The 14,958-nt window shown below is 37.7% G+C and overlaps 1 protein-coding gene across 1 annotated transcript; it reads right to left on the bottom strand.

The window, feature by feature from the left end:
• Positions 1-6,229: 6,229 nt before the first annotated feature.
• On the bottom strand, positions 6,230-8,185 carry LOC140242330 (5-hydroxytryptamine receptor 1A-like). The gene is made up of 3 exons (XM_072322068.1): positions 7,871-8,185; positions 6,957-7,134; positions 6,230-6,480 (listed from the first exon to the last, which is right to left on the bottom strand). Exons 1-3 carry the CDS (start codon positions 8,183-8,185, stop codon positions 6,230-6,232), a joined length of 744 nt encoding a protein of 247 aa, XP_072178169.1.
• Positions 8,186-14,958: the final 6,773 nt, after the last annotated feature.

The raw sequence follows: 14,958 nt of genomic DNA, 5'->3' as shown, positions 1-14,958 counted from the left end.
ATCTTCCACAAGATGAAAGTCAGAAAACACTGAGCCAAGCAGACGAATTGCCAACAAATTTAATGTGTACGTGTTGAAACATGGGATGACACCTTCGAAGATGCGCGTGACATGAATTTGATTAGAAACAGGAGACACGTAGGAAGTTACTAGGAAAGGAAGAGAAGTATCTGAACAAGTTGACCATGCAACTTACGAAGTAGTATGACAATGGAATATAAACATTAGTGACAATTGTGAAGTAACTGAAACCAATCCTTGAATGAACATTATATTGTCAATCATCTATTATATTGTTCCTCACAACCTCTTCTTCACGTCAGGAAAGATGTAGTTCAAATCACATGTCCTGTCTCAATGGAGATGACGTCGCGGCGACTCGTGTAACTCGAAAGACTCCATGAAAGACGACTTGCAAGACGTCTCAAAACAAGGCGACATCTTGCCCGGAAGTCGTGGGGACGTCGCTGCGACTTTGCCGCGACTAAGAAGACGTTGCGGAGACGTCTCCGAGACTTAAACTGGAGGCTGACAAATGTCTTCGTTAAAAGCAAAGCAAAAAAAAAATCACCTGATTCTCTCGCGACTCTCCGGAGACAAGGCTATAGTCTCCAGGAGACGTCACCTGGTTGCCATCTAGTCTCCAAATAATGAGATACCCACTTATATAACCTGGGAGAATACTGCGGAATAAATTGCGTGTAAGATAATCTACAGTGTACTGTCATGGACGTGTTTGAACAGGTTGAATGTTTACTTCAATGATATGAAGGTACACTTTGAATGAATTTCATAATATTTCCCCTCCCACACCTCCTGTACGTGTATTACATACTTGTGCAAAAATCCGTTGTTATTTGACTGGATTATAGTGCGTATGCATACCATTCCAAGTCTGAGTAAAGATGCGAAACATTTATGTCGCAAACTGACATTTAGAAATTCAGAAGTAGCTACAATACGAGAAACTTTTCTTGATTAGCTTTAGAATATTCTATTACACTTTGTAATCATTATTTCAATATACCCCGGATGAAAAAGAGGTGCTCTTTGCTTGAGATGATATGGTAAAGATGACATCGGGTCAAAACAGTATGCTTCGTGAATGCAGGTTATTACATTAACGGTTGTTGACAAGACGACAGCCCATTGAACGACAGATAAAGTCATGTGTGGTGCATAATGCGTTGATTATGTGAAGTACGTGAATAAACCATAGAAACAGATGTTCTGTGTGATTAATTTTTTCAACCTGGTGGTCTATTATAGCAATGAATTTTGTCAAATATTTTACAAAAGTCGATACCCATTGATGTCGATTCTTTTAATATTGTTTTCTGCAATATACAAAATTACCTGATTTTTTTTAAGGTTTGCGCCAAAGTTAATTCTTAGAGATTTGCTTTTGCTAATGTTGTTGTTGTTGTTGCTGTTGTTTTTAAAAAAAATGTAGCACTGTCTTTGCAAACAGCAAAATGGAAAATACCGGCCAAGTTTTGCAAGTGTTATTCTTGGATAATGAACCATAGGTGATCTATTCAACTTTGTAAGATTTCTCTCACACGTGAGTTGTAAAGTGGTACTCTGAAATCCTAAATAAACGAAATCAGTCAAACATGATATTCTTACATTATCTTTCAGCATGGGAGATCACATGAATACGGGTTACTATTTTGTATTGAAAACATCAAGTGACATGTATGTCGAGTGGCCTTTTTACAAACACACTGCAAACATGCGGACTTGTTTAAAGTATTGAATCCGAACGGGTTGGTATTTTCATCCTATGTAGTAAACGTTTATTGCTGACATGCCACTTCAAATTGAAAAATTGCAGTGTTTTTAATTCGCCTAGTATTTCCACTGGAAGCTAATATCTGTGATATATGTGCTGTCTACTCTTAGTAATGTATTTCCTTATTCATTATCCTCCCTCAGAGCATGGATAACCACGTTTGATTGAAGCTGTACATGCTTTTAATACGTAAGTTAAAGGAAACCTCCGGATGATTTTCAGATTTTTACATTTGAACAACTATAAATTAGTTATACTGAGTACAGAGTTTCAGAATTTGTGATAATTGGGATGAAGAATAAGAATATTTTCAAAATTTAGAACAAATTGCAATGAACAAGGATGATGACATGGCAGAGTCACCATAAGAATGCATGAGTTGGGGCTCAAGGAAGCAGAACAAAAGAAGAAGGCATGCACAGATTACACACAGGTGAACTCGCAAGCAAGCGGTATTGTAATGGAATTACACTGCTACATTTCTTAAATATGTGAACCTCCTATGTCATCATCCTTGTTCAGTGTAATTTGTTTAAGGTTTTTCAAAGTATTGTTTCTCTGCTCAAGAACCACAATAAATTCCAAAAATCTATACATGGAGTTGTCGATTTATGTACTACATGATGTGAAATTATGAAAATCGTCTGGAATGTCCCTTTAACTCTAATTTAATCGTATATGGTCTACTAATGTGTACTGAAGATCATTTGTAACTTCTGAATAGGGCTCATCATGTAACATCCTGTGGAAGAAGAAAATAAAATGAATTGAACTGAACTGAATCCAAATCAGTTGTTGATATATTACTTTTTAAACTATATGCTCGTACTGTTAAGCCCAGCCACGCTCACACTCAACCAAGAATCAAGGCCGTATCGAACTTTGTTATTTTGAACCGAATCTTAACTCAGTGCCCGTGGTATTATATCCTCATTCTGTAAATGTGTCAGTCAATATGTAAGTGTATTATACATTCCTATACGTTTAGGTAATCCCACAAAAAGTGACTGTCATTATGAGATATGTATACAGTATATTATTGTTTCGGCTTGGCCGTTGTAGATGAACAATGCCAAGAGGATCTCATTAAAAAAATATAGACAATAGAGGTGAGTAATTGTAAGCCTGTATAGTTTCCAGTTTCACTAGGTCAAGTGGTTTAAAGACGCCCGAGGAATATTGAACTGCCTTCCAACTCCCCATATCCCACATCCTTTGCTGAGATAAAGTTCGATTCAGGTATCTGTGTCTAATATTCATACTGAAAACTCTTGTATTGTTAGGTCAAATCGAACGAGAGGTGCAGTAATACACTATACCATACTTAAAGTTATATTTAAAATGAAGTAATCCGGGTCCAAAATTCGTGTCCCTTTCATTCCGTAGCTTCACCTAAATTAATATTGCATTTTTTTTATATATTCCTTTTTTTTTTCTCTTCTAGCTTCACTCTCTATTTAGTTAAAGGTATGATTACAGTTTTGGTGGTGAGATGGTGCTCCAGGTCTCCAACTTCTTTGTAGGATAATGAGAAACCTATTTGACCAGAGGGTTTATGATAATTGGTTTTGAAATTGCGGAGATATGTAAAACAAATCGACCCTAACAAAAGATGGGACTCACCTTTCATTACGATGGCTCTGTTTTATTTTTTTTTTTAAGAATATCTCAGCCATTTCAAAACCAGATTTCATCAAAATATACTTTGAATTCCTCTTAGAACTGCATGTGCGCTCTTATTTCATTAGAGGTTTCTCATTATCTCACAAAAAGGTAACAGCTGAATCCCCATCTCAATCAGAAAATATATCATCCCTTTAAAATTGCCCCCGAGTCCACTTCTATCGAGACCAAAAACATCGCCTTTGTTTTATAGAGACTATGTGCTCTAGTGAAGATTCCTGTCATACTGTCACATGCTAACTTCTTGTTTGATCAGGGAACTTATGACACCATGCCTACTTGATTGGACTTTCTTCCTTCCTTGTTTGTGGAATTGGAACAGTATTGCTTACATAGCTTGTTCTTCATGGATTGACATTGCGTGTTTATGTTTCACCAAAGTAATATAAAAAAGACATATACAACTTGATGAAGGAAAAGCAGAGAAAGGCCTCCCCAAAAGACATTTCTACACTAAAAAAAAGTGCCCCTTTTCCTGACTTAATGCGCCCTTCTTGTTTTATGCCAGCAGTGAGTAAACTTTTTCTTTGTGTTTTCTAATTCATCTGTTGTTTTCGTTGTTTTTCCTGGAAGTGATTTTCTTAAAGGTATTAGCCCACATTTGTAAATCTGCAGCAATTGGTCTCATAGTTAGCATGGAGTTTGGGTATGATTGCAGTAACACCTGTGCAAAATTTCGTTCCAATTAGTCCATTACTTTCATAAAAATAGATGAAAATGCACCGTAATCCGTATGCATGCGTAATACGCTCGCTAGCTCCGGTCCACGTACGTGTTACATGTACAATGTACGTAGCTATAGCCCGCGCTCGTAATTCGATTTTGGGTCGGGATGACCCGGTTTGAAAATTGATTTTAAAACGATGATTTTCTCTCTTTTATCGAATGGTATAGACAAAGAGCGACAGGTGAGGTATGTTACTGTTATAACTTGTACTTGAAGTCATATTGGACCTGTTTTATGCAGTTTTGATTTTCGTGGGCTTGCAAATGTGGGCTAGTACCTTTAAACGATGATGCTGTTTTACAATTCATTATTTGGAATTATGCACACATTTGGTAAGTCCAAAGAGAGGATATATTTTTGACAGTCAAAAATATAATTTTATGCTCTCCTTGGATTTACCAATGTGTGCATAATTCCAAATGATAAAGGGCAAATGAGCATTAGGAAGAGACCTCCAGCCTAAAGAAGACTTTTGTCTAACTGGTTTTGCTCTAAGAATACATGCCAATGACATCCGCATATAGCATGGCTACGATTTTCCGTGAAGAGAAAACTATACAACGAATAATTAATGGCTTTTACGCACTCTATATCACCCTGAAATAGCACGTCAAGTAGGGGAGACACAAGGTTCTTAAAGGGTGTGTACAGTTCTGGTCGAGGTGAGGATTTAGCAACGTTTTGCGAGATATTCAGAAACCACTCTATGAGATGTCAAAGAGCATACAGTTCTAAGGGGTATCAAAAGTTTATTCGATGAAAATCGGTTTTGAAATGGCTGAGATATCCAAAAACAAGGCGAAACAATGAGATCCTAATAAAGTTGTGGCATGTCGCCTTTTATCATTAGCACTTTTTTGGATATCTCAGCCATCTGAAAACCAATTTTCATAAAATAAATGTTGAATCCTTCTTGAAATTACATGCTCTTTCATATTTCATGAGAGGCTTTTCATTATCTCACTTAGGAATGTTCAAAACATGAATCCCCACCTCAACCAGTACTGTACAATCCCTTTAACTCCATCAACAAAGAGGAGCATTCATGCCTTTTAGTGGGGTCGGATGATCTTTGTATTGTTGAGGACTTTCGGCATCTATTCTGATACCCTCCTCTTACCCCCCCCCCCCCACACACACACACACACACACACGATGAAAAAAAAAGAGGCTCTAGAAACAGTGGTGGAAGAGAGCGATTTGAAAAAAAGAATGAATACACATTCAAGATGTTATATATTTTGTATACACATTACACGTATGTACATTTAATGTATATTTGTACGTGTATATCCCCATTGAAGTGTGTTTACAGTTATATTTCACACACACATACATGCATACACATCTACACACTGTGAACATATACACACATAGTATATGCACACACACACACACACATTATATGTATATAATACTTCGGAGTCCTCGTGTCGGTCAAACAATATTAATGTGTAGCCGGTGAACAGAGAAATTCTTCCTTAAAATCATCATGCAGTGCGACCAACTGTTAATTTTTGTTATGAGTGATTTACAGGTATCGAGATTCTTAATATTCCAATAATATTGTTCATTGACTATTGCACTATATTGCCTTTTCTTTCCTTTCCGAAAAGTTTAAAGGCAAAGCGGGTTGAGTGCCATTTGTAATAATTTTGAAGCAAGTCCATCATAAGCCCGATAAGACATCAAAATGTAATCTTTCCAGTAATACTTCACTTGTTACATGGCGACATGCATGGGAAGAAATATTCTTGAAGTTATGATCAAGAGTATCCCACATTTTCCCGTTATTTTCTTTATTTTTAAGCAACTATAATGTTAGATATCTCAAATCAACAAGAATGGAGATAGCTCGTTTTGGATCAAACGCTTCATACGGTGATTTGCGTCATACAAGCGAACATGATATTAAGAATTCATTTCAGCAATGAACCAGAACGCCTTCGTCAAGAAAGACTTATTTGCGATATACAAACTCGCATACTGTAATAGCAGTTTCCCAAACGTCATTTCAGGACCCCTCAGTTTGGTACATTGAATGTTACACTTCTTCTATGCCTACAGCACCGCAACCGACGCGCCAACTTCCACAGCTCGACGCGCACGCGTCGATTCATGCAGGAGTATACCAAGGGGTCCAGAACAGTGTTGCAGTATGCCAGCCACATGGTGAACACGCCAAACCAGTGACCTTCGCTGACCCGGATGAAGTTTGAGTGGAACAGTAGGTATGGCGTCCAGCATAGGATGTTAATGAAGACGAGGATAGCCCCTGTATAGATAACAACATACAAACCGAAACTAAGAGCTGTGACCGTATACTTTAGAAACCCAAAATAGATTGAGAAAGATATCCAATTTCGGTCAAATAGACTATGTTTGTCACTGAAGAAAATCGCTGGATCTAGAAAACAAAACAACTGAGCATTCTGCTTTGTGCCTTGGGTCTGACGCTATGTAATCTTTCGGGATGTTGTTTAAAAATTGAGGTTTTATTTAAGAAAATGGCACTTATTCGAATAAAAGAATATGACTCTCGATGGTTAAAAGGAGCGTCTATCCAAGATGGCCAAAAGGGGCGTCTATCCAAGATTCATGACACTCAAAACCCTTACAATGCATTTTAATTTTATAACTTAAAAAGCTACGGTTAAAGCTGAAGTGACAAGAATACAGAAAAGGATTTGTACCCCCTCTTTTCTTCAATAATCCAAGATACGCTTATCCTCCTTGCCTATTTGTCCTCACCTACTCTTGCCACTCGACTGTGAGCCTGTAGGTGGCGGCGACGTCGGATCCTCCAGGCTGACTTCCGGTTTGCACTTACGGATGGCACAGGAACATCATCCTCTTTGTTGCCATGGTGATCTGCCTCAATGCTGTCGACGGATTGATCATCTTTGGATGCAGGCGCTGCCGTCTCCGTCTGATCAAGGGAGAGGAGGATACGAATAGACACAGGTGACCAAAGCACGACTTTTAACATGTGTCGAAAGACTTGGCAGATGATGTTGTTGTCGCTATACGTACTTACGACATTTTCGACCCACTACAACTCGATCGTAACTGAAAGACGATTGGGATAAGCTTACCAAAAAAAAAAAAAAAAAAAAAGACGAAGAAGAAGAAGAAGAAGAAGAAGAATGGAAGAGAGTGCCTGGACTTGAGGGAAAGGATGCGTTTGACTGTCTGCTTCTTGACCGAGGAATTAGTGGCGAAACGGAGTATATGTATCTAAAATAGTATAAAACGATATACCTACAGCGCCAGCCTGGTGCAGTCATAGAAAAGAAAGTTCGTTTAGTATACTGACTATAATGATTGTAACATTCTCCACTTAACCCCTGCAGTGTGTATGATTACTATATGTACACTGAAAACGAGAGAGTGAATATAACGATGTGACGAAAATTTATTTGTTACATTCGTACACATTTATAACAACTTGCAAACAGTCAAAATTGTTTCGACACTTGATTTGATTATTACCAATGACATTAAATGCTCTACAATATTCATTTTTGTTTGGAGTAATGGCACTAGCCTTTAGATGGTTGATGAGTTAAAGTGACTGAAATGTTTTCTATATTGTGTTACTTCGGGCAACTAGCCTGCACAGAACGCTATGTCGAGGATATCCCAATGTGGCAGTTCATAGTTACCTGACTGCTCGACCGGTTTTCCTCAAGAGTTCCATTCCTGTCCGAAGGACTGCTGGCGGTCAGCACGAAAGAAGATTTTGAAATCTCATAAGTCTTTAGACGCCGCCCCTCTCTCCACAAGTAGAAAGTGATGACAGCATAGAAAACGACCAGTGCGGGAACAATTATACCATAGTTAACTACTATGCTGAAAACACGGAATTTCTCGTAACTCCAGTCGGGCGAGCAATGCTTAGTGTTAACGTTGTATCTGAACTCGCTCAGCCAGCCTGTCGCCACTGTGAGAGCCAAGATGAAACCCATCGTCCACGACATGGCAATTAAGAGACCGATACGAAGTCGTTTTGGCGGGATGCGATGCGATGAGCAGACGATAATGAGGAATCGATCAAATGCGATAGACAATATAAGTGGAAGATTGGTGAATGAAAACCAAGACGAGAGAAAACCATTTACCTGTAGGGAAAAGCAAGAGAGCTTCGATTTTATGTCTTTTAAATACATAGAGATTTGACAATGTGATATTCTGAAGATAAGGCATCACTGTCGAAATACTCATAGTTGGCCAACCAATGAAACTCTCCGGTATAAAATTTAATGATGAGGTGTTTATATTTAACTATTCGGTACTACTCCAGGTGACTGAAGCCCTCTGAAAATACTGTCACTTTGTTACTTTGTTCTCTTTGTCCAGACGTCAGGATACCTCAAATTCCAAAACGAGGCATTTCTATATCCCTCTTAAACTATACTTTTAAGGGAGTACGAAATAAAAACCAGAGTCAAGTCAGTCGGTCGGTCAGTCTGTAGGTTGATTATGGGAGTCAGAATACTTATTCAGTAAGTTTTTGATACAAATGACGATGATAAGCCGCAGAAAAAAAAAATATATATGTACATATATATATATATATATATATTAGTCCAGTCAAAATAGGGTTTCACCCACCACTAATTGCAACAGTAGGAATTCCACTGCAGTGCATCTTGTTATGGGCTCCTAAACACCATACTAAAAGTCCCAAGAAATCCAGTGGGGCAAATTGGCTAAATTTGCATAATATGCAAATTAGCACCCATAGTTATAAAGATGCAGTGTTTCCATGAAAACTAGGCTTCTAGGATTCAGATTGGAACACCGAAAGTGTTGAAACCTATGTTTGTAATGTCAGTTAGTGCGATGCATACATTTCCATGCACATTGTCTGGACCTCATTTGCATAATATGCAAATTAGCTCCCAGAACGATAAAAATACAATGTTTCCATGAAAATTAGGCTTCTAGGTTTCAGATTGGAACACGGAAAGTGTTGAAACCTATGTTAACAATGTCAGTTAGTGCGATGCAAACATTTCCATGTACATAGTCTGGGCCTCATTTGCATAATATGCAAATTAGCTCCCAAAATGATAAAAATACAGTCAATAGTGTTTCCATGAAAACTATGCTACTAGGTTTCAGATTGGAACACCAAAAGTGTTGAAACCTCAGTTAGTGCGATGCAGACATTTCCATGTACATAATCTGGACCTTATTTGCATAATATGCAAATTAGCTCCCATAATGATAAAAAAACAGTGTTTTCATGAAAATTACGATTCTAGGTTTCAGATTGGAACACCGAAAGTGTTGAAACCTATGTTTACAATGTCAGTTAGTGCGCTGCAAACATTTCCATGTACATAATCTGGGCCTCATTTGCATGATATGGAAAGGGTACCGAGCCAACGGAATATTCAAATGCTTCAAAGCGCCCGATATGAGCATATTAAGAGTGTTCAAATGTGATATTTCAGTTTCTCTTCACCAAAAATAAACTCTACAGCATTAGTAACCTAGCATGAATAATATTACGCAAATTACAATTTTGTTATCAGACAGATAATGATACCTTATCCATCAATTACGTAGAATCAAAGTACGAAATTAAACAAGTGTCAACATCTATAACTCCAATTTTGTAATGAATGAACTGTATTTGGAGGGTGATTTATTCGAATCTTGATGATTCAGCTCTTGCATCCTTGAGGGTTTTGAGATATTGAAGATGGCCAGTCAACTTTAGGAAACCCTGTGGGTAGTGCCCAAAGTTACCCCTTTCGATCATATTATCGACACGACCAATTACAGAACATGCATCAACCAACGCGATTTCGATTGTTCTAAGCGTACAATTTTTTTTAATGTCGTTCGGCCGTCTAGCAAAGACTCTTTTATTTCCATGAAATAGAATTGGCACTGACAGCGGAGATATTTTTCTACAATGTGTATATATATCTTTTTGAATAAAAGGTGGTGCACAGTCAAAGCGACTCGCAGGGAGGTACCCAAATTTATCCCTATACCCTCACGGCCCGGTACAAAACATAATCATACGCACGTGAATACAGCTGTTTGAAGCGAAAAAAAAAAACTCTGTAACGTCCTTTTCGTTTCATTTATCCATTAAAATTCAGTGAAAGTTATAGAAGAACTATTGTTTCACAATATCTATAAGGTGAAAATAGTTCACATACGAGGGCAACCACGTGGAGGGTACCCAAAGTTACCCCTTCCAAAGGCAGTCTAAGACATGCAATGATCATGTACCGACGCAAATACATAATTATGTTCTATGTACATGCCTTTCAACAGTCCTTCTGGGGGGCATTTCATGAAGGAACTTGTCGGATAAAATATCTGACAAGTCAATTATATCCGACAAGTTTTGAGAAATTCTTTAGTCTGATTGGCTGATTTCTCTGAACTTGTCGGATATAATTGACTTGTCGGACATTTTATCCGACAAGTTCCTTCATGAAATGCCCCCCTGGTCCTCTAGCAAAGAAACTTTTATTTAATGAAATTCAATGAGGTTAACTTACACTGACATAGTTAAAGTGGTGACCATTCGAAGGGAGCCTCCTATATGGGAAGTGCCCACATTAATTGCCTCTATACATGACCTTATAACGCAAATACCAACGCAAGTACAGTCGTTCAAAAAGTGCATGTCTCAAAAAGTTTTATGACTATCACTTGAGTTTTATGACTATGTATAAATATTGTAAGGTGCTATACAATCATTGAACATTCTTTTCATCCTTCATAGTTTTACGCACCTCATTTTCTGTTCCAAAAAAAAAAAGTGATGTCTATTGTCGAAAAATGAAATAAAAATTGAATGGAATAATTTATTGTATTGAATTTAATTCCTGCCATATCAAGGCACTTTTATTTCTATAAAAATTGCCGGGGTAAAGATAAATAACAGCATTGATCTACAATATCTATACAGTACAAACGGTTCACTTGCAGAGACCACCTTGTGGGAGGTGCTCAAAATAACCCCATGCATCCTAAAAACGTGGTATATACAACCGCGAAAAATGTTCCATGGGTACATGCCTCTGAAAAGTTCTTTCGCCTGTATAGCACATACGCTTTTATTTTCGTTAAAATGCAATTAAGGTAATAGGGGACGTTGCTTTACAATATTTATTTTGTCAAAAAGGTGGCCATTCAAACGCAAGCCCTTGGGAAGTGCCCAGATACTCCTACCCTGACCGTCGTGGTCCCAAAACATGCATTATATGCCAAATCAAACTCAGTTGAACATGCACATAGAAAGTCGTTTTGCCGGGTGGTAAATAAGACACTTTACTTTTCATGATTTTTGAATTGTAGAGACACTGCTTTACAATAATCATATAGTCAAAGGGATGCACATTCAAAGGCAACCGAGTGGGATGTGTTAAAGTCATTTAATCCCCAGGGCAATATAGGAAACATGCACTACCACATAGCACGAATATGTTTCAATATTCCATGCCTTCATATAGTTGTTACGGTTGTACAGCAATTGCCCTTTTGTTTTCAAGAAATGCAATTTAACCCATTCCTTACGGGAACCTGGCGGCCTGTGTATTGAATCTATGCGGATTTCAGAATTCGGCATAGAATGGGTTAATAACAAGAAGAAAAATTGCTCTACATTATATTGTCAAAAGGGTGAACAATCCAAAGCAATCCCTTGGGAAGTGTCCAAAATTACACCTCCGCTCAAGCCTCGTAATTACAACGCAAGGATCTATGAACGCAAATACCGACGTTCTTTCGTGCATGAAGTAGTTCCGGCAATACTGTTACAGTTACACACTTTTATGTCAGTGACTGTCGTGGAAATGATAGAAGCATTGCTTCACAATATCTATGCAGTGACAGGATGCACATTAAATGTCAATCCTGTGGGATGTGCCCCAAAGTACACCACCCTCGTTGCAATATAGAAAACAATGAATATCATTAACGAGAATATACTATATGTACCAAACGTACATGTCTTCAAACTTCGATCGCGCCGTACATTAAGGGCACTTTTGTTTTCAAAAATATGTTTTCGCTCTACAATATCCATATTGTTAAAAGGGTGAACATTAAAAGACAATCCCTTGGGAATGGTCCAAAGTTACATCTACGCTCATGCCCCCTTAAGACAAAACACAGATATTAGCAACGCAAACACCATTGTTCTATAAAGCATGGATGGTTTTAAAAGTAGTCCCGGCAATACAGCAAATGCACTTTTTATCAATGAAAATTCATGAAAATGATAGAAGAGGCTTAACTTTACAAGATCCATACAGTGAAGAGGATACACATTAGATGGCAACCCTGTGGATGTGTCAAATAATATTCCACCATCACGGCAATATAGAAAACTTATTGTCATAACAACGGGAATATATATATGTTCCAAACGTACATGTTTCTAAAATTCCATCGTGCCGTATGTCGAAGGCACTTTTGTTTCCAAGAAATGCAACTAATTAATAGAGAAGACATTACTCTACAATAACTTTATTGTCAAGAGGATGAACATTCAAAAGTAATCCATTGGGAAGTGTCCAAATTTACACCTACGCTCACGTCCCCTTAGTGCAAAACACAGATATTAGCAACGCGTATACTGTTGTTCTAGCGTGAATGGTTGTAAAAGTAGTCCCGGCAATACAGCAAATTCAATTTTCATCGATGACAAGTAATGGAAATGATAGAAGAGACTTAACTTTACAAGATCTATACAGTGAAGAGGGTGCGCATTAAACGGCAACCCTGTGGGATGTGCCAAAAAACAACCCACCCTCACAGCAATATAGAAAACATATAATATCATATAATGCGAATATATATATGTTCCAAACGTACATGTTTTCGAAATTCGAAATGCCTTATAGCAAAGGCACTTTTGTTTCCAAAAAATGCAACTACTTAATAGAGGAAACATTGCTCTACAATAACTACATTGTCAAAGAGGTGAACAATCAAAGGTAATCTCTGGGGAGGTGTCTAAATGCACGCCAACGCACACCCCCTTTATTACGAAATACAGATATTAGCAACCCAAATACATTTGTTCTAGCGTGAGTGGTTTTAAAAGTAGGTCCGGCAATACAGAAAATACGCTCTTATATAAATGAAAATCACGAAAATGATAGAAGAAGATTTGCTTTATAAGATGTACACAATAAAGAGGGTGCTTGTTGAAGGGCAATCCTGTGGCGTGTGCCCCCAAAGTGCCCTTTATTCACTTGGCAATATAGAAAACATATAATATCATATAACGCAAACATATGTGTTCCAAACGTACATGCTATCAAAATTCGATCGTGCCTTATAGCAAGGGTACTTTTGTTTCCAAGAAATGCAATGTAATCAATGCAAGATACATTGCTTTACAATACTTATATAGTAAAAAGGGGTGTACATTAAAAGCGGCCCCTTGTGAGGCGCCCAAAGTTACCCCCTCAACCCCGCGTCCCCATTATGCAAAACGTGCGTTATGCCAACGTGAGTACTGTTGTTATGAATGTACTCTTACAGCTACCGCTAATTTGCATTTTATGTAAATTATTTTTGTATGACCAATTCGAAAAGGCATCCATCGTGTTCATTGACCTACAATATATAAGTTTACACATTTACAAATTTAAAATTGGATAACGGGAAGCTAAGATCTGTCAATTTTCTCTCATTACAGGTGCTAATTTGCATATTATGCAAATTTTACTATTTTGCCCCACTGGATTTTTTGGGACTTTTAGTATGGTGTTCAGGAGGCCTCAACGATTTGCACTGCAGTGAAATTCCTACTGTTGCAATTAGTGGTGGGTTACCCCCTAAAAAGCGCTAGATTGACTGGACTATATATATATATATATATATATAAATGTGTAGTGAAATACTTTTACATTGTCGTGTACATGTTCAATCTTGTTCCTTTTATGGCAGGAGTATAGGCACATTTTTTGTCACTTCATTTTCATTTTGTGCTTTAGTGAGCGTTTGAAAAAAAAAAGAAGGATTGTGAGGGGGTTCAATCTTATATTATTTTTACCTTGCATACTGTCCTGTGTGACTCCAGAAATCTTCCTTCGTCGAAGATAGACGCCATGGAGAATGTCATGCTTGCCAGGGCCACGCCCAGATCCGCCACAGAGAGATTCAAGATTAGCAGATTGTGGGGGTTCTGTCTCAGGCTGCGTTTGCGCAGTATGACAACAATCGTCATAAAATTGAACGACATCGCACAGAGGAGGATCACGAATAAGCTGTTACAGAAATAATGATCAAATGACAAAAGATCAAAGTATATACGTGTGACATCAGGCCTTGCGTGTCTACATGTGTGTACCTGTATGTAGGCAAGTTTAATATACATAAAGCTTGAACCATTTCCAAAGCATGGGGAAAAGGTTACATTTTATTTAGCAATTTCATTTGATCTTTGACCTTCGACCTAGGACGGGACTTCCATATTCTAAAATTTTCTCTAGAGAATTTTTATCTGAAAATACTTGTACGCACTAAGTTTCATGAAAATATCTTCAGGAATTGTAGAGATATAAAGGCCACACCTTTTTAACACATATAATTATAATCAAAACTACATGGGGAACTTTGCACTCATGTGGTATGATAAGGGTACAATTTAGAGATTATTCAGCATTCTTCGTTGTTGTTGTCGTCACCTTCTTTTATTTTTTCTCCTCTTCTACTTCTGATCAATGTAAGTAGTATTGTTGTATATGGTACTTTTATTGTATTT

Source organism: Diadema setosum, chromosome 19, assembly GCF_964275005.1.
Source record: "Diadema setosum chromosome 19, eeDiaSeto1, whole genome shotgun sequence".
NCBI lineage: Eukaryota > Metazoa > Echinodermata > Echinoidea > Diadematoida > Diadematidae > Diadema > Diadema setosum.
This window is presented reverse-complemented; position numbering and strand designations above follow the sequence as displayed.